The sequence below is a fragment of the Coturnix japonica genome, chromosome 21 (assembly GCF_054131305.1).
Source record: "Coturnix japonica strain WE chromosome 21, WE-NBRP24, whole genome shotgun sequence".
NCBI lineage: Eukaryota > Metazoa > Chordata > Aves > Galliformes > Phasianidae > Coturnix > Coturnix japonica.
This window is the reverse complement of record NC_140683.1, coordinates 7,926,954-7,946,198: the sequence shown is the minus strand read 5'-3', so window position 1 is coordinate 7,946,198 and position 19,245 is coordinate 7,926,954. Positions and strand designations below refer to the sequence as shown.

The 19,245-nt window shown below is 50.1% G+C and overlaps 1 protein-coding gene and 1 long non-coding RNA gene across 3 annotated transcripts in view; one reads left to right on the top strand and one right to left on the bottom strand.

Annotated features, from left to right (window-relative positions):
• Window positions 1-1,465: 1,465 nt before the first annotated feature.
• On the bottom strand, window positions 1,466-3,318 carry LOC107321847 (uncharacterized). Its single transcript, XR_004309114.2, has 2 exons — window positions 2,769-3,318; window positions 1,466-1,663 (listed from the first exon to the last, which is right to left on the bottom strand). It is a non-coding gene; the product is annotated as an uncharacterized LOC107321847 (long non-coding RNA).
• LOC107321846 (uncharacterized) overlaps window positions 1,588-19,245 on the top strand; it is a 110,179-nt gene continuing 92,521 nt past the window's right edge. For both annotated transcript variants that reach the window (XR_014936327.1, XM_085521480.1), the window contains exons 1-3: window positions 1,588-2,207; window positions 7,914-7,984; window positions 13,061-14,490. Coding sequence is in view for 1 of the 2 variants with exons in the window: in XM_085521480.1 (XP_085377606.1) it covers window positions 2,152-2,207; window positions 7,914-7,984; window positions 13,061-14,490 (1,557 nt within the window). In the remaining variant the exon portion in view is untranslated. The remainder of the gene's footprint in view (window positions 2,208-7,913; window positions 7,985-13,060; window positions 14,491-19,245) is intronic.

Genomic DNA, 19,245 nt, shown 5'->3' with positions numbered 1-19,245 from the left:
TTAACATGAGAGCGTTCCCCTCCCGCTCCAGGTTCAGGGACGCGGGTCAGTGGCTCTGTTTATTTCGGGGGGGTGGGGGGTACCCGAGGTCGGTGCTCACAACCAGCCCAAGGGGATCTGGTTCTGCCGCTCCTTGAAAGCCTGAGGGGGGGACGTGGGGAGAGCCCTGGGGGTGCTTAGTTGCGATGCCCAGCGCCCTGCCCGCTGCCTGCAGCCCCTTCCCCACTAGGGGAGCCCCGGTGCCCCCATCCTCCCGTGCGTTACGGCAGCGCTGAACCTGCCCCTCGGAGGCTGGATCTGCGCTCATTAGCTGATGTTTGCTGAAACCGGATACCTGGGGCACCCCAGCCAGCGAGCGGAGTCCCCTGGCTGTGCAACTATTTAAAAGGACGAGGGCAGCCTTACCATTTCCACCTCTTTCACATCCATGTCCCTCCCAGCTCCCGCTCCCAACCCATCTCCTCTTCTGGATCCCTGCAGCATCAATGACCCACGAGTGGAGCGACCCGAGGGGAACCTGCTGGTGTGCACACCGGGAAAGGATTACCTGCTGAATTCAGGGGGATCTCAGGCTTTGTGGGCACCCCTGAGTCTGGCAGGCGCCCACTGGCTCCCAGCACAGGAGAAACCCTAAAGGCTGAAGGGGAAGGAGGCAGGAAAGGGCCTGGGGTGTTTTTGGTTTGGTTTTGCTCCTTTTGCTTTCTATTATTATTTTTAGTTATTTTTTTTTAAAGAAGTAGACATTGTTGTAAGCTGCTGGGACAAATGAATGCCAATGAAGGTGGGGCTGCAAGGAGAAGTTGCACAGCCTCTTACCTCGCTGCAAAGTAAGTGCCCAAAGCAGAGCTGCTGGGGGGAGGCAGGAGAGGATCTGCCTGTGGAGCTGAGGGTTTGCTCTGTCTTGGTGTTCTGTTCATAGTAGCCAGGGCTTGGGGTATCCCTGGCTTGTTGGAAAGGGAGGGGGCAAAGGGATGTGGGTTTTAGACATGCTGGCTAGCACAGAGTCCCCTCTGGTGGCACAGCTGGCTGTGAGTGACTTGGGATCTGATTTGCTCTGATGGATTTTGTCTAAGAGGACTCATTCCCCACCTCCCTGCCTTCTGGGCTTCTGTCACGTGGTGGTGGGAAAAGAGGGGTGCAGGGGTCCCTGTCCATCCCTCCCCATGGCAGCAACGCAATGTAAGGAAAGACTCAGGGAGTCCTACATATCCAAACCCCTCTGTGTGCTCCCATCCTCCCCCCATCCCCTGAACTCCACACCCAGTGGGTACCTTGTAACGTGGGGCCCAGCTGTGCTGGTGCTGTGGGTCTGAGCTGCTTTGGGCACAGGGTTTGCAGCCCTGCACTGATTCCATCAGCAGCCCTGCCCACACTGGGACCTTTCTCCACTAAGTTTTCCTCTGTCACTCTGTACAGCCTGGAAAGGATCCCCGGTTCCTCCTCTGCTGCTCTTGTGGCTGAAGAGTTTGGTTTTATTATTTATTTACTTGCTATTCCTTTCTGCAAATGCTTCGGTATTACAGAGGAGGGCAGCAGAGAGAGGCAGCGGGGACATCCTTAAATCATTTTCATTTCTCAAAATCTGCCTTTTCCTCTTCTCTCTAAGTCCAGAGGAGAGATCCTTGGTGGGAGGGGGGTGGTGGTGGTGAGAGGCACATCTGCACTGCAAATAAATATAACGATCGCAACCACCAACCCAACCAACAACAACAACAAAAAGTTACAGCTAAGGAAAAAAAAAAAAATAACACTGATGAAGGATTTTGGAAACCAGAAGTAACAGAAATTGTGCTATTAATAAGGAGGAGGGATAAAAAGAGAGAGAGAGAGAGAGGCAAGAAATCCAGCGACCATGGGCCAGCGTGGCTTCCTAGCATGTACTTTCTGTTCTCTCTCCTTTTTCCCAAGGTAATTGCAGTCTGCCGAGAGGGAGTTAAATGGGATTAAAAGATCTGTGTAAGCAAAAGGACCCAGAAGAGAAGGAGGAAGGAGTGAGCCGTCCGGGCCAGGGGGTGTCTTTGACACAGCTGAGCCCCTTAGAGAGGCACAGAGCTGAGCACCCGAGAAGGATGTACCCACAAACCGGCCTGTTCCCCTTTTTCTGATGGATTGCTGCAAAAATTGCCCGAAAGAGACAATGCACTAAACGTGATGGAGCCGGAATCAGAGCCGGTCTCCAGACTCAGAGCTACAGCAGCAGGCAGGGGGTGAGTACAAAGTGCTGCTTCTGCTGGGGAAAGGCATACCCGGGTGGGAATGGGGTCCTAGGGGTGCCGGGAGGGTTCCGGAGGGGAGAGCGTGCCTGGAGGGAGCCCCGCACGCTGGGGCGGCTGGGGTTGGGGTGGGGGAAGACATTCCTTCTGCCAGGGGATGATGTGAAAACTCCTGGGCTGGAGAGGAGAATGAGCTGGGAAGCAGGGAGGCCACGCTGGAGCCAGAGAAGGAGGGTGGGAATGGGGCTGGGGTGTGTGGCCGGGGATGAGGGCGCAGTGGTGGGGAGGGGAGCTGGAGGGCACGGCTCTGGGCATGGCAGGGGGACCCCCAATTCTTAGCACCGGGGGAAGGGGCTCCCAGTCTGGGTACTGATCCATGGGGAGGGCACAGGAATCACACCCGCATCGAGATGCCGGAGAGGGTGATTCCACCTCCCCGCAGTGCCCCCAGCACCTCCGCCCCGGGTGGGCACAGGGAGGGTCCCAACCCCACTCATGAGCAGGACAGAAATGCCACCACCCAGCCCTGCACTGTGGGATGGGGGGCACCGGTACCTGGAGAGCAGTATTGTGGTCCTCCAAAAAGTGGGAGAGCTGTGGGGAGGGCTGAGGCACGTTCCGAGAGGCAGACGGGTGCGTGGTGGCATGTTCTTCATGTGCTCGCCGCACACGCGCGCGCACAAAGATCTCTGTCTCTCTGTATCCTTATACAGCTAAAAATCACATCCCTCACCCTGCTTGACTTCCTGCAGTTGTAGCCAGGGATGGCTTTAGTCGTTTTCTTCATTGAAGTTGTTGTTGTTGTTGTTTTCCTGTGGCTGAGCAAAGGGTTAATCCCTCTGGTTGCGTTGTCGGATGTAATGATGATTTACCGACACTCCCTTGGAAGTGACTGGGATTCTTCTGCCTGGCAGTTTGAAAAAGTTGTGTACGGGATCCCTGCGCTTCTGCCAGAGTCAGATGGGTGCGAGATGGGGGGAAAGGATGGGTGGGGGGCTGGGGGCACCCCAAGGGTCAGCTCTCTGCCTGCAGACACCCCAATGCGTGATGCTGGAGCTGGGATGGATGTGCAGCTCCCTTTGTAGGCTGGGCGCACTCTCTGCCTGCAGTGTGTCTGTGTGTGTGTGTGTAGGGTTCTGTGTGTGATCCCAGCTGCTCCCCCAGCCTACACTCTCCTCTCCTGAAGCTCTCTGTGTGTTTATGTTGTATTCCTGTGATTTAGAGTGGGTTGTTTGGTGGGTTTTGGGTTTTTTTTTGCCCAGTTGTGGCACATCTGGAGATGCTGTAGCTGCACCGTCTCCCATTTGCACCTTTTAAACACTGTCATATCTGAATGCAGCGCCTGCATGGGACTGTGCAAGTGTGGCTGTCTGTCAAAAACGGAGAAGGCCGAAGGGGAGCAGGGGTTGAGGAGTGTGCAGAGGATTGAGAGCAGCACAGCCGTGCAGTGGGGTGTTCAGAGGGCTGCAGTGCTGGGGAGACCCTTGGAGGTGCCTTGGTGCTGCTCTGTGAGCTCCATGGAGGGGTTACCCATGGACACGTTGCAGACGTGGGTAGGGAGATCCCACTCGGGTCCCAGCACCGCACTGATGCTGGGTTAATAAGGGCTGGGCATCGTGTGGCTGTGTGTGTGGGAGGGCTGGGTCTGCACCAGCACCTCATTGCCCACTGAGCAGTGCAATGGGAAGCGTGCTCTATGGGCTCGTGGTAACTCTGGATACGAAAGCCTTTTGTTCCCAGGGTCTGCTCTGGGTTATGTACCTTGCCAGCGTGCTGCTGATCTGTTCCTTCCTCGGCAGAGGTCGCTTGCTGCTCTTACATTATCTCCCGATGGGCTTTTCGGTGCTGGGATTCAACTTGCTTGGCGCAGCGGTGCTGTGCATCCTGCAGTTCCCCTGCTGGCTCTTCCTGTCAAGGCCTTAGGTCTCAGCAACACTCCTGGAAGCCCAAAGCCACTTCCAGGCTACACTGGTGCCCCAGAGCTGCAAAGGGGACCCTCTGGTGCCTCCCATGAAGCTCAGGGTCCCCACACATCCCTGGGGCTCCACATATCCCAGCACTCCTCTGACATCCCCATTGTACTGTTGGTGGATGAGAGCTGAGTGTGTGTCCAAGCTGCAGCACTTGTGCTCTACCCCCCGGCTCCTTCCATCCCTGTTTCAAGGGGGCAAGGTGGACCTGCAGGCAGGGCAGGAGATTTGGGTTAAATTAGATTGACACCGGGCAAGTTCAGCGTCAAGGAGGTCAATGGGATGTGCAGGTTGGGTGGTACACTTAGCACTTCTGTTTGCTGAGGGCTCCAGATATTAGCTGAGGACACAAAGGGAAGGACTGCAGTGAGTGTTGTCACATCACTCAGCAGCAAAGCCAATAACTCAGACAGCACTGATGAGCAAAGAGGAGACCAAGGAGCATGCTGTCAGTAAGATCCCCTATTGTAGGAAGTTGCTGAGGGGCATCTGGAAGGGTGTCTGAGTCATCGCAGCCTCATCAGCCTGTCTGTCCTTCATCCGTGGTGAGGAAGCAGGCTGTCAGCAGCAGGAGCTCAGAGAAGCTCTGGGCCTGGGCTGTGCAATGAATACACAAGTCCCAAGGAGCATAGGGACTGGGAGCTTGAATCCCATCAGCCCTTCATCTGCAGGTATCAGCATAAACCCTTACAGGAGCGAGGTGAGGTGCTAAAGATGGGGGGGTTGGCCAGATCAATGCTCCATCTGAGTGTTCTGTGTATTGCAGATCTGCATTAACCTCCTGGAGAAATGCTATGTGTAGCTATAGGTGCTGGGAGGCAAACACCCTTATGACAACCAGACCTTCCTTTTGTCCAGCTGATGAGAAGGCTTTTAGGGCAGCAAAGGCTGTTTGCAGTATTTGAGGCCTCCTGATGCATCACTCTTCTTGATCCTTCCTCTTTGTGGCTACGCGTGTAATGAATTTGTAGTTGTGGCTGAGGTTATATAGACGAGTATCCAGGAGCAGTGGGTTGGATCATTGGTTTGTGAATTTGGTGCTGGATACTTTGGGGAGCTGGTTATATATGTATATATATGTGTGTGTGTGTGTGTATATATATGGTTAATATTGAATAAAAAACCCCAACCCACAGAACTACGCAGGGTCAAAGCAGGGACACGCACATAACGATAGGTTCCCATCCCTCTCTCTCAGAGAAACACTGTCTTTTCCAGAAGTCCTGGAAAGACAGCAGCAGTGTGTGCTAAGGGCGATGCTCACACCAAATGAGATTTCCACCTCCAGCAGCTGGAGTGGGGTTGATTCCATGGGGCAGTTTGGAGCCTCTGTACGTAGGCTGTGATTTCTGTTTCCTGTTGGCTGCAGAACTGCCTGGAAGTCATATTAAAAGTCACCTCCACTCACATGCATCAGATCTTAAGCGACGTATACATTATCTCTTCTTAAGGGTTACCATTTGATTTACAGCTGGAAATGAAGATTTGCCTTTCTTGAAAAGCAGTTTGCAGCACCCAGCTGGTCTTCTGATCTATTGAACAGAAAGAAATACACCTGAGCAGGAGAGAGTGGGAGGATGGTGTCTAATGGACTCATCATTGGCATCTGCAGGAGTAACATAGTCAGTAGCTTCAGTTTGCTGTAAAGGGAGTTTGTCTCCACTGGAAAACCTTTAGGGTTCATGTGAACTTATGCCATTAGTGCTTAGGGGCATTTCTTCACCTGGTAACTATAGTGGTGGGATCCTCATTAGGGTATTCAAAGGCCCTGTGCTATAAAGAAAATGAATGCCTTCAGTGGGTGCCCCTTGCTGGAGTCTCTGATGGTGGCAAGGAGCAGAGATGAAGGCAAGGTGTGTTCAATAGCTCTATATAAGGAGAAAAGCCTTCGCTATTACTACTCAAGCTGCTTATGCAATCCTGTAGCTGCGGAGTTGTAACGGAAAAAGAGCCTGCTTTATAAAATCCTGCAATAATTAACAGCCCCATCATTCTCAGATCTGCCATTTGGAAGCTGCCTGTGCTTTTTCCATTAAGTTGGTAAATTTTGCCAAAGTTTTTCTTCAGTGCTTTGGTACTCGGCCCCACTCTCAGCTCGTACAGTGTGCGGGGTCCAGGAGCAGGGCTGGGGCCAGCTGGATCCCGTGCCTTCATCTACTTTATGGCCCCATCGCTGTCACCAGAATGGAATTATGTGCTGGATTTTCCCTGGGGCTTGTTCCCCTCACCGTGTTGGTCAACAGGGATTTTAGATGCAGATTCAGGTTGTGAAGGTGTTCCTGTACCCCTCTGAAACCTGTGTGTTGTGTGCCCATGTGTTTGCACACAGTGGCATAAATCAGATCCTCACCAGAGCAAAGGTTTTCTTAATGCCCAGGGCTCCTCCTGCCAACCTTGTGCTGGTCATCCCTTCCCTTCAGCTTCCCACCAAGAATTTTAGCCCAGTTGATGGCACCCAAGAAAACCTTTGCTACACACACATATGGGAATGGCGTCCACATTCCAGTGTTCTTACTGATCCTTAGGAGGTGAGCACAGAAGTGCAAGTCTTCCTATGATGTAGATTTTGGCCTCGTTTAAGTCCTAAAAAGGTTTCAGCTAGAGGTGGCCGTGAGGAGTCATCATATTCCCTTTGCCTCCCTGGCCTGTGGCACCAAGAGCTGCATCCCATGGGCTGCAGTGGGCAGAAAACAGCCCCATCTCCTCACTGGAGATCTCTGGAATGCAGGAAAGCTTTCCTGGTTAGCATATAGTTGGCTACAGGACTTGGTGAAAGGTTTGGCTGTTCCAAGCCACCATTCCTTCACGCATGAACTACAGCAGCCCCAGAGCTCCTGAAATGCATGGCCTGGTGTCAGGGTAATGGAAACAGAACAAGAGTGATGTGGTTCATCTCATTTGTTTCCCAGCCGATGTGGGGCTGCTCCAGTAATTTGTCCCTTTAAGCCTTAAGGTATTGACTAAGTGGCTGGATTCCTGCATGGAGCTTTACGTTCAAGGCCAGGTTTCCCCTCTGATGCGTAAATCACTGCAGCTTCATTGGAGCTGTGGGAAAGGGTCTGCTGCTCTAGGTGAGGATCTGGCCCGAGGCAATGCATCATCTCAAAGGATATTTTCCTGTGCTAAAGCTGAGACTTGATGGCAGGAGAAGAGTGGTCTCTAATCCCCATTGATAAATGATTCCTCTCTGCCAGATCTAAGCGAAGAGCGAGAAGCACTTTGCCATTGCTCTGCATGTCCCAGTGCTCGCACTGGTTTGGCTGAGATGAAGAACTGGTGGTCGTCCCACACTGCCTCTGGCTGAGGACTGTCTGTAGTTTACATTTTTGTCTCTGTTCTCCAGCTGCTTAATGCCCTTTGCTGATCAAGCTGCTAAATCTCAGCTCTCGAAGACGAGGGAATTCAATCCCCAAACTTTCCACTGACAGATTTAAGTGAGCTTAACCGAGGAGTTTCCTATGTTCGTTGTTTGGCCACAAACCAGGGAAGCTGGCGGGGAATGGGGGGGGTTCAGATGTCTTTCTACTAAAACTTTTCCTCTCCGTTGCTGTTTCAGTGATGCTTAAAGCTTGACTAAAACAGGAAGCTTTGCCCAATCCCTTCTATTGAGCACCCAGAGGAGTGTGGCCATTGCCATCAGATGATGATTCAGAAGGCCATTAGCAGGGCTGGGTTTGGTACCAATGTTGTAGAAACTCATCATCATTTTTATTTTCTCTTCCATTTTTAGGGGATTCTGCTTTGTCTGGACTGTGTTGTGTTTTAGCTGGTTCCTGGGATTCACACAGGGAAACTCTGAAGGTAAACCACACTTTTTCCCTCTCTTTCTTTCTTAATCGAAGTAAAAGCCGAGGGCTTTTATATCATTTTAGGGCCAAACATTTAATAATTCCAGAGCCAAGCATGGAGAATTAAGGGCATTTATTGCTGATCGTTGCAGTACTGATGACGTAGATGACACAGTTAACAGCTGGCAAAGGAATTGGGTTTCTATAGGTGATTATGTGACCCACAGGACTTTCAGAAGTGCCTTTCTGCCTGGTGGAGTGACTTGGAATGAAGCACTTTGGTGTATCTAAAATATCATTGGCATCTACCTACATTAGCTTGCACTTAACTGCTTTTAGGAGGTGCCCCTTGGGGCTGGGTCATTAAGGAATTAAAAGTCTCTGGCAAATGATTTTTTTCCTTGACTTGGATGCAACCCAGTCGTGCCTGTGCAGATACACGGGATGCAGCGTGTGGAGGAATGATGAGAGTTCTGAAAGTAGAAGTTTGGCCATTAAGAAGAGCTGCTCAGATGGAGCAGTGATGCAGTGGCACAGGCTGTGCAGGGGGTGATGGAGGTACCATCCATGGAGGTGTGAAAGGAAAGGGTAGGTGTGGTACTGAGGGTGTATGGGCAGTAGTGGTGGTAGGTGGATGGATGGACTGGATTATCTTAAAGGTCCTTTCTGGCCTTAAATTATTCTATGATAAGCAAATTTCAAAAGGAAATGTCCCGCAGGTGGTTTATAGGAGAATGGCTGTGTGCGGCTCAGCCCCTGTGCTGCAAGGAGAGCCTTCTATAGGGAGTGACCATATGCCTTTACCCATCTTCTCCAGGCATCCCTTCCTGGTGCTGCTGGAGACAAGACAAATTAGCTTCAGAGTCAACAAAAACAACAACTAAATGTGTATTTTATGGCTGATGGTGGTAAAGGAGCATCTCCACAACATCTGTTTGTCAGGGAGCCAGCTCCTAAAATAGCAGCACCTTTTCCATGTGGATGTTTTACATGGGCTCATGCTGGAACCGAGCAGCTTCCTGCAACCAGGAGACAACAATAAGTGGGCTAGCAGGCTCCAGGGCTCTCCTCTCAGTCTCCAAAGCATGAAGGAAAAACAGAAAGTTGGTTGGTGCTCAGCTGTAAGGCAGCCCACGGAGCACTTCTTGCAGAGAAAAAAATACCTAAAATAACATCCCTGCCATCAGCAAGTTTGAAAAATGTAATATTTTCCAAATTCAATGCAGAAGAGGTGAACATCTGGCTGAGTTACTTAGTCAAGCAGTTTTCGGAGCAAGTTTTATGTCAGCTCATAAAGAGGCAGAACAAATACTGTCTCTTGGCGTCTCCCTTTCGAGTAGATTTTAATATGCTGTTTGGATCCATCGTTATCCATCATTTTAGTCCCATGATAATTATGGGATGGTGCCGTCTCTTTTAGCCTTGCCATCGATTCAAAGGAAACTCTTTCACTTTGTCCTTGCTGCATAGATGCCATCCCTCTGATGTCATAGAATCATTAGGGCTAGAAAAGACCTTTAGGATCATCCATCCCATCCATCTACCACTATTGCCTGCTAAACTGTATCCCTCAGTACCACATCTGCCTTTCCCTTGAGCACCTCCAGGGCTGGTCCGTCCACCACTCCATGTCAGCCTGTGCCAGTCAATGATGGTTCCCCTGTGATAAAGAATTAACAATTTCTGCTCAGTTTCCTAATAATTGGGGTCAGGCTCTTCTTCTGGGAACCAAAGTCTTCCAAGGAAGAAATGGCTGTAAGGGAACGTTGGCTATTTGAGGCTGCGTTATTACTCAGGGCTTTTGAATGTGAGAGTTACAAAATCAATTCAGAGCTTGTTCGTGGATCTGAGTGAGGGTGAATTTAAGCCAATGCTGTGGGCTATCGAAAAGACCACAGTTGTTACTGTAAGGTGTAAAGATCCACCCGCACAGTGGAAAATCAGGGAGCACAGAGGGTTGTTTTCCCCTAAGCATGACAAATCCAAAAGACCACGAGGTTAGTGAGTTCATCTGATGAGCACTGACGAAGGGTCTGGGCAGGACCTTTGGAAATGTAGTGTTTATCCTACCCAGTTTTAGCTGTGGGCATCTGATCTCAGCTGCTGGAATCTGGGAAGCTCTAAGTTATTTCTCTTCTGCCTTTTTGGCTTCCTTCCCGATAAAGATTTTTTTACATAGGGAAGAGGGGAGGGAGAGAAAGAAGAGCAGGAAAAGCCTTTATCACCTCTTTGGGACACGGTCGTGTGCTTGTGCAGGAATCTGTGTGCATCTCATTTAGAATAAGGTTTTCCATGTTGCTCAAGTGTTGCTGGAGGAATGCAGCAGTTTGGTTCAAGGCACCTGGGAACAGGCAGCTCTCAGCAAATGGGTTTTTAAATATAATGTGTTTTGATGGAAAAAATCTACAGAGGAAAAAAAAATAAAAGCAAAGCAAAGGAGAGGAAAAAAATGCGTTGCTTAACTTGGATCTGTTTAAAGAAGCAGAATTTACCTCGTGTTTTGCATTAGTCAATGACATCACAGCATCCCTGGGGATGTGCCCCACTTGCCCAGGGTGGCCATGGGGGGCAGAGGCAGACGGGCTGGATGTGCAGGAGTCTGGAGCTTTGTGCCTGGACCTGGGGCTGGAAAATCCACACCCATGTCCTGCATGAGGTCTGCTTTCTTCAGATTCTTTTGCGTTAAGCATTGAGAATTTGGCTCTACCTTTGTGGGCTCTCAAGGAGAGGAGAGGCTGGATCATGCTCTTTTCCCCCCCCCCCCCCCCCTGTTTTTTAGCAGCACTGAGTTGGTGTTGCAAACAGTAGCAGCATGCTCTGAGCAGGGAAACATCTTTATGTCTTCATAGAGCAGCTACCAAGCAAGCAGCATTCAGAGTGTATAGTGTTTCTGCCCAGTGGAGACACACCACAGTCTGTCTCTGGGACAGAACCTAAAAATACATGCAGAAATTGGAAGCTGGTGTCTAGCTCCCAGTTAGAGCAGTAAACTTATTTCCTTAGGGTCGAATCCTGGTGTCTTTGAAGTCTGTGGCAGGGGTCCCATTGGGGTTTGTGAGTGCCAGGCTTGGTCTTTACCATTTCATGGGCTCTGGAAATGATCCAGCTTGAAGACATGGCCGCAATTCCTCCCTTCATTGCAAAGGCTCTACCTTTGCTGTGCTGAGGGACAAACCCTATAGAGCAATATTGCAGAGAAACAGTGGGGAGACCAAGGATTTCTGCCTAGGATGGGAGAAGGGCTGTTATTAACTCCTGAGCAAGCTGTGCACAACGTTATCCCCTCTGCACAGAGTGGGGAAATTTCCATCCCCTTGCACATCTGACACGTCTTCTCCAGGATAGTCTCTGCTAGAAAATGAGTTCAGCTGCCTTGTAAAAGGGAGGTGGGAATAAAGCCATTCTCAGACAAAATAAATATTGACTAGTCCTTACATACAGAAATAGCTATTGTTTTTGCCAAAGTCAGAGAACTGAGGTTTTCTTGCTATTCTCCTCCTTTCCTGGCCAGAGACGTTACAGGCCTCAGACTGGCTTCAGTCTACATCCCCTCTGGCCAAACTCTTTCTAGTGCTGGTTCTTCAAATATTGAGAATTGTGCTGAATATTTAATAGTTGAGGGTGATGGCGGCCAAGTTCCAAGGCCCCTCTAGAAAAGCAGCTGGCTTTTTTCTTTGGACAACCTTTGAATTGCCTTTTCTTTTCCTATGGGAAAGCTGTCATCCCGTGGTGTTAACTGATGTGCAGCCATGATTGGTGCTGCTGCATTTCTGATTATTCAATTCTTACCTTGAGAGATCAGGATTTGGATTAGGCAGCCCAGGCAAGAGGCTTGCCCAGGCTTGGTTTCCCTACTTAAAGATGGAGTTGAATGGTCACCGAGTAATGGGCATTACATTTGGGCAGGGAACAGGGCAGGAAGTACAGTTGTCCTATTTTCAACAGTAATAACATCATGTTTGTCACCCTAGCCTTGCGTTTATGTGTCTTTACTATGAAGTTAATATCCCTTGTTAAACTGAAGGTTGGAGGTGGAATAAGAGACCAGGCTTTTGAGCCCTTTTTTCAGGTCTGAGCACTTTTACCTTTGTAGTTCTTCTCTCACAGACCTGAGCATCTTCCCCAGTGAAGTAGTTCAGCTGAAGTTGCAGCCAGCTGGCTCCAGGCTGTGTTGCTGTTGCCTGCTAATCTGCTTTGGACTCCAGGCTGTGTGACTTCTGTTAGACATCAGGGCCAGAAACCAGAGGACTCCGCTTGCACGTCCTCTGCAGGCTTCTCCCAGCATCAGTGGACAGAGATGGATGCTGTGAACAGCAAGCATCCTGTCTTCTCTTGAGCAATGCACCCTGCAAATCCCACCTGTTCAATGGCAGTCACAGCTGGTTTTTCAGCTTTTCACAGTCCAAGCCTGATTTCCTCCAACCTACTGAAATAACATAAGGCTGTAAGATGATCCACTGGGGAAAAAAAAAGCACTGCTATTGAGAACCTGAAGTTCAGTGAAATATAGGTGCAGTTTTTTCATGCTGGGAAGCACCTTTGCTTCCCCAAACTTTCAAGAGTCTCTAAGACCAAAAGCTGCTGCTTGCTAATCCATAGAGAGGCAGATAGAAGGCTTGTGCTCCCCTTGACAGCTCTGTTCCTTGCCTTCTGGGGGTATAACATTTTGCAATCCCTGCTCAGCCTGTTGTTCAAATTCCTTTCCAGCTGTGTGGTCAGTACTCAGAACTACATCTCAGAGAAGTGGAGTATTGGTGCTTGGTGGGAAATTGCCTTGCCGTGAGCTCAGCTCCCTCCAGAACATCTGGAGCTGGTCTCTGGTGGGACAGGACAGCCAGCCAGATCCACCATGGAGCTGATTAATTTTGGCAATTGCTGATGATTGAGTTGAGCGTGCACTTGCTTTTCACTGTGTGCAGGAGAAAGAGCTTGACTTTGATTACAAGGATGTGTCCTTGTCAGAGGATGGTGGAGGTTTCCTTTAACCTGTTGCACTTTTGCACTGGCTGGTTTGATAGCCATCTGACATCAGTCCTAGCCCTGGATGGGTTCCTCACCAACTCACGTTTTCTTGTCTCTTCCCTTTCAGATGTGGATGTTCTTCAGAGGCTGGGCCTGGGAGGGAGAAGGCCATCGAGCGGATTGTCCTCATCACATGCCATTCCTCAAGGGGTCATTCCTCTCAAATCAGGGGTTATCTTTACTCAGCGAGCACGCGTCGAAGCGCCCATCAGCACCATCTTCCCCGCAGGCTCCAGCACTGACCTGCTCCTAGTGCTGAGCCTGTGCTCCCACCGCATCAACAACGCCTTCCTCTTTGCAGTCAAGAGCAAAAAGAAAAGACTGCAGCTGGGGGTTCAGTTTGTGCCTGGGAAGATAATAGTGTACGTGGGCCACAAGCGCTCTGTATATTTTGATTACAATGTTCACGATGGCCAGTGGCACAATATGGCCATCAATATCCGTGGCCAGACAGTCACTTTATTTACTTCTTGTGGGAAGCACAGAGTACATGCGGATTTGCATTTTAAAAAGGACGAGGCATTGGATCCACATGGATCTTTCCTCTTTGGGAAGATGAACCATCACTCGGTGCAGTTTGAAGGAGCCATCTGCCAGTTCGATATTTATCCTTCCGCCAAGGCAGCTCATCATTACTGTAAATACCTGAAAAAACAGTGCAGGCAAGCAGATACCTACCGGCCAAACCTGCCCCCGCTCATCCCCATCCTGCCCAGGGATCCCAGTGCCTCCCCCAGTACTCCACAGCATATGGAGCCCTTGCTTCAGGGTCTGAAAAACTTGACCACTGCCACCCCATCCTTGGCGTTTGGCAGGGTCACTGCACCCCTCAAGACTCGGGGTTCAGGTGCTACAACTGTTGCCTTGGTCTCGTCCCAGCCGCCACTGCCAAGACAGACAACCAAAGCCACAAAGGTTACGGTGGCTCCATCCAGTACTGGCACACAGCCGCCCACCCGTTCACTGCCTCGGGGGACGGTGACACCCCTCAGGGTGTCTCGACCCACTTCCAGCACACACACAGAGAAAACTCCCCTGCCCAGTGCCAAAAAGGCCCAGCCAACAAGCCCAAGCCCTGCCACGGCCAGCAGGAAAGAGACCAAGCAAGAGACCAAAAAGAAGATCAACCAAAAACCAACCACCAAGTCCTCTGAAGCACCCAGTACTGTAAAGCCGACCAGGAGGAGGATTGACAACACAACCAGCAGCGTCCACTTTGTCACCCTGAAGCAAACCCCACAGACCCCAACCACCGGACCCCTTCCAAAGAAGCACGTGCCAGCCCCCAGCAGGAAAGGGGATCTTGGCAATGTCACCCTGGTGTACACCAAACCTCCCCTGGGGGCTGCCCGTCCCGTCTCCAGAGCACAGGCTCAGGCCTTCAACCTCACCACCCCAGCTGCAACTGATGGCTATCAGATCTTCGACCCCCTTGGGCCCACTCCGTTTCCATTTCTACTGGGATACCCAGGAGTGAAAGGAGACAGAGGACCTCAGGTAAGCTTGAGCACATCATGAGTCTCCATAAGCCCAGTTCAGCTGGGTTGGCATTTCCAGAAAAGCAAATACAGAGATTGATTCAGGATTTAAAACCAACCAACCAACCAAAAACCTTTCTCTATTTCTACCGTGTAATGTTTTGTTGGTTGTTTGCTTTGTTTTTCATTTATTCCTTGAAACACCCAAAGAGTTTCCTCTATAAATGTAACTCCAGCATTCCACGTGCAGTAACTGCTCTCAGGGTGTGTGTGTCTTGGCCATCATGAGCATACACACATTCTGTAATGCTAAAAGCAGTCAGGCCACACTAATTATCTGCTAACATGTTTTTTTTTTCAGTATAAGAATGCAAACAGAATCTTTAATCTGGCCAACGTTCAGGAGGATTTGGTGTTCCAACCCAAGCCTTTTGCTGTAATATATATGTGAGAGAGGGGCTGTACATGTATAAGTTTCTCCCAGACGGCGTCTTTGGTTGCCAAGTTCCAGCCTAGAGCAAATTTTTACAGCTGACTTCTTAAAATAGTGAACGAAGGGTATACAATGGAAAAATTGAGACAGGCTCCAGGAATACAACCAGCAGCACTTGTGACTGTAGATGTGCTGCTTGTCGTTGCAACCCCTAAAATGCAATGGTTGTGTTTTGCTGAGCCCCCGATGTTCTGCTTGTCGCTTTTCAAAGCAGCGTTTTGGTTCTCTCTGGTTGTTTTGGGGGGAGTTAGTGATGGCTGTGCTTCATCCTGAGGTTCCCAGCTGTGGGAGAGGTGAAGGATGCCTGGCTGCGCAGGCACATCCCTGTTGTAGTCATTGCACTTGGAGGCGTTTGGTAAAATCCCTGAGTAGGCAGAATGAGCTTCCGCAGATTTATCTGTGGGCAGTGTTTCACGGAGAAGCATTTCAGGCATCATTCCAAGAACAGAAGTTCAGCAGTCTTGAACTTCTCTTAAAACACTCCTTACCTGCAATGGGTACATCTGTGTGGCCCATATTGAGCCCAGAGAAGTCTTGGACTTCACTGTGCTGAGGGTGACCGGGCTCCAAGTCCCCACGTCCCCACGTCCCCCTGCAATTTAAAGAGTGAGTTATTGAACTGGAGTGGAAAATCCCTCTCAACTTGTGAATCATAGCAAAGAAACTGATTCAGGCTGTGAGGACTGAGGGAAGAGATGGCAACATTTTTCCATTTGGTCCGAAAACTGCAATCCTGAATTGAGGGAAAGGAGAACATCCTGAGGCTCTGCCTGGCCCCGTCCTCTCCAAGTGCTGGAAACAAAGTCAGCACTTAGGGAGGAAAGGTTATGGCTGGAGCTGGCTGCTGTGACTCATCGGGGATCTCTGTACAATGGCTCCTTGAATGTCTCTGACGTGGGAACAGAAAAGGGAGAAAAGAGCAGAATGGGGCTGACACACTGAGAAACGCAGCACTCCGACAGCCAGATGAACGTGTTCCGAGTGAGTGCTGATAAATGCTCTGTGCTTGAGTAATGGCCTGGCAGCATCCTGGTGCTCGGGCAGACACTCTGGTGAGGTCAGGGCAGGTCTCTGGGCTGGTCGTGGTGCTGTATGTGATGGCTGGGGTGTGATGCATGGAGAACAAAGCAGGAAGGGCAGGAGGGTTTGTTCCTTTGCATGGCTGTGTTGCCTGACACAAGGTCTCTTTAAGACCCAGCATCCCACTATGGGCAGAGAGGGGTGTATGGAAAATCTTTCCATCAAGGATTGGGATCACTATGGCTTAAGATGTAGGTGTAGAAGCATTCCTGGCCTCTCCATCTTACTAAGGGAGGAGAAAGGACCATCCTTCATCCTGATCATCCCAAAACTAGGATATGACTGACAGCTGGGGACGAGGCAGTGATGATTCAGGCGCTGTGGTCTCTGTGCTTTTTCTGAGCGATACCAAAATAACTGTGGTGTAACCTCAGCCATGCAGAGGGGCCCCTTCCCTGCAGCTGAGGGAAGTGTCTGCGTGGTTAGAGGAGTGCAGTCAGGAGGCTAAAGGGATGCATTCACCTCAAATCAAAAGGCAGCACCGCCTGCGGGTTCATGTGTCCTAGAAGACCACCAATGGGCTGCACAACAGGAAGCGCTGACAGTGTCTCACATGCAGAGCATTAATGCTTCAGGAATGTTGGGTTTACTGGGAGGCAGGATAATATGCTCTTTAAAAAGAAAAAATTGCTTGGGAACCATTAATAACCACAAGCATTTGGGATCTCTGCTGTGAATTTCTTCTGGAAAGGAGGAAAGGAGGGGGAAATAGCATCATGAGCCCCCAAGTGCTGTGCTAGGTCAGTACCTGGGCACTGCTTGGGGTTGGCTAGCATCCTAAATGACCCCAGCTCATGGCTGAGAGCAGTTAGGGCAGCCACAACAGGAAAATAATGTTTAACATTGAGTTTGGGGGCCAGCATCTCAGGCCCTCTCAAGGATAGGGGTGTTTGGAGTCTTGCAATGGATGGGGAAGTGTTGCTTACTGGGGAAGGAACTGTGCACGCAGGAGCTTTGCTGCAGGGCATAGGGTGCTGCAGCCTTCAACCTTCACCATCAGTAGGGATGTGTGCTTTGTGCGTGTCATAGTGCTACAGCAAAGCCTTGCTGTGGCACAGCCGGGTTGCAGAGTACCCAGGCAAGCACACATCATCCAGCCCTGCAGACAGCAGCAGCATCATCCAGTATCTGTCTGGGTCGCAGGGTCCGAATGCCAGTGGCAGCAGCCCAGACAGAGGTGTGGCAAGGCTTTGGCAGGCAGCATCATTACAAAGGCAGATGTTTCTGAGCCCATCCCAAGTCTAGACTGCTCCAGCTGCCATCTTCCACACGAGCGGTTTGTTTTGGAGCGCGGCTCCTTTTTGCAGGGAAGTGATCCTTGCCAATGCAATCAGGAGAGAGAGAGGTGAATGGGAACACTGATCAGATACGAAGGGCCTATTTCCAGTCCTCCTTGTACCAGAAAAGGCTGCTCCAGCTGACACTCTATGATAAATTAGGAACACACAATGCGTTTGAATGTCTCCTAATGAATGAGTCATGTTTTCTCTTGAAAGGAAGAAATAGCAGGCTTTGTGTAATACATGGGAAAAGTTGGAGCTTCACTCGTGCTGGTTTTTTGCTAATTTAACCAGAATTATCCTCAAAGGGAAAAAATCTTGTAGGCAAATGACTAAGCATCAGAGAGCTCTATTTGCATAAGATGAAGTTCATTTTGAAGAGTAGCTGAGAGTGTAATTGAGACAGATGTGCAGCAGAGGATGCAGAGATGTATCCTCTGAATGCACATATAGGTATTTCATCAACCTCTAGGAACAGAAAGTATGGGATCCCTTTATTTCTTCATATCCCTATAGTATAGGGATCTGGGTCTGCTCAAGCCTGACTTTCTCATGCAGCGGCTGCTCCCTCTATGTCTGTAGAAAAGCTGTTCTCATCAAACTGCCACACTAATATTTGGCTGTGTATAGTGCTGCCACAGTTTGGATTCCAGCTGTGGACAGAACTTCTCTGCAATAGTTGTTGCACAAACCCAGCGTACACATCTGTCTCTCTTCCAGAAATCATGTTAGAGGAGTGGCTTTCTGCCAACGTCTTGGTTTGTGCCAGAATTTCAAGGGTTTGGGTCTTCTCTCCTCCTCTGCACAGTGCTGGGAAGGGCGGAGAGATGCGGAGGGGCTGTTGTGTCCTTTGGGGTGAGTTCTTCTTATCTTCCATTCTCCTGAGCAGGGAGAATCTAATGCTGGTGCTGCCCCTAAAGATGCTGAGTCTCACTGTGCCTCTGCTGTCTGGATGTGCAATGTGAAATAATGGATTTGTCGCAGAGAACTGATGGAAGAAATGCATCTTGTCTTCCTCCAGGAGGAAAGCAGGGCAGGTTCTCTATCTGCAGGGGTAAAAAACATCCCTGCTTATGATGCTAACATGGGGAGAAGCTTTGATGCGCTTTTAAGGTGACTTCCACAGCGTGCATTAGCAATTGAGAAGGATTAATGTTCAGCCTTCTATCTCCTGTTGGCACACAGCAGCATGCTCTCCTGTGACATGCAGCCAGTTATGGGACGTGCAGGAGGCAGAGTGTGGGGGGCACAAGTACAGTGGGGAGACCTTAAAAGGCAGATACGTCCATCTCTCAGTGTGCACTGGAATGGGGCTGAATCACGTCCTGGGCTGTTATCAGCTATTTGCTGCTAGGCTGAGTCCCTGCCCCTGGGGGAGCAATTACAGAAATAGTTTGCAACCTGACTGATATGAATCCGAAACCATTCAAAAGGAAGAGAGTCATTTCCCACACCGCCAGCACCGATTCCTGCACTGATTGCAATTCACTTGAAGCCTTCTCTGAACAGGTTCAGCCTTGCTCAGGTTCTGAGATCTGAAGGCAGCTCTGCTCCCAGGGGTGTTGCTGCAGGCAGGGGAAGCCACGAAGAGGGCTGCAATGTGGGAAAGGCAGAGGGATGAGCTGGGCTGATCTCAGCAGCAGGAGGAAGCGGTGAGATTTCTCTTGTCCTCAGGGTCCGATGTATTTCACTTTCAGACAACCCAGCTTAATTTTCCACGTGCAACTTGAAGCTCTAAAAGCTACGGAAAGCATCCGTTTTGCACCAGCAAGTTTCCCAGCAGCAGCTTAGAATAAATCCTATAATCATTTGGTGGGATCAGTCAGCACCGCTAACGCTACCGTGGGAATCTGAGAAGGGTTAAACTTTCATGTGGCTGCCACGAGCTGATCACGGAGCTGTTGGGGCTGGTTCACAGCTC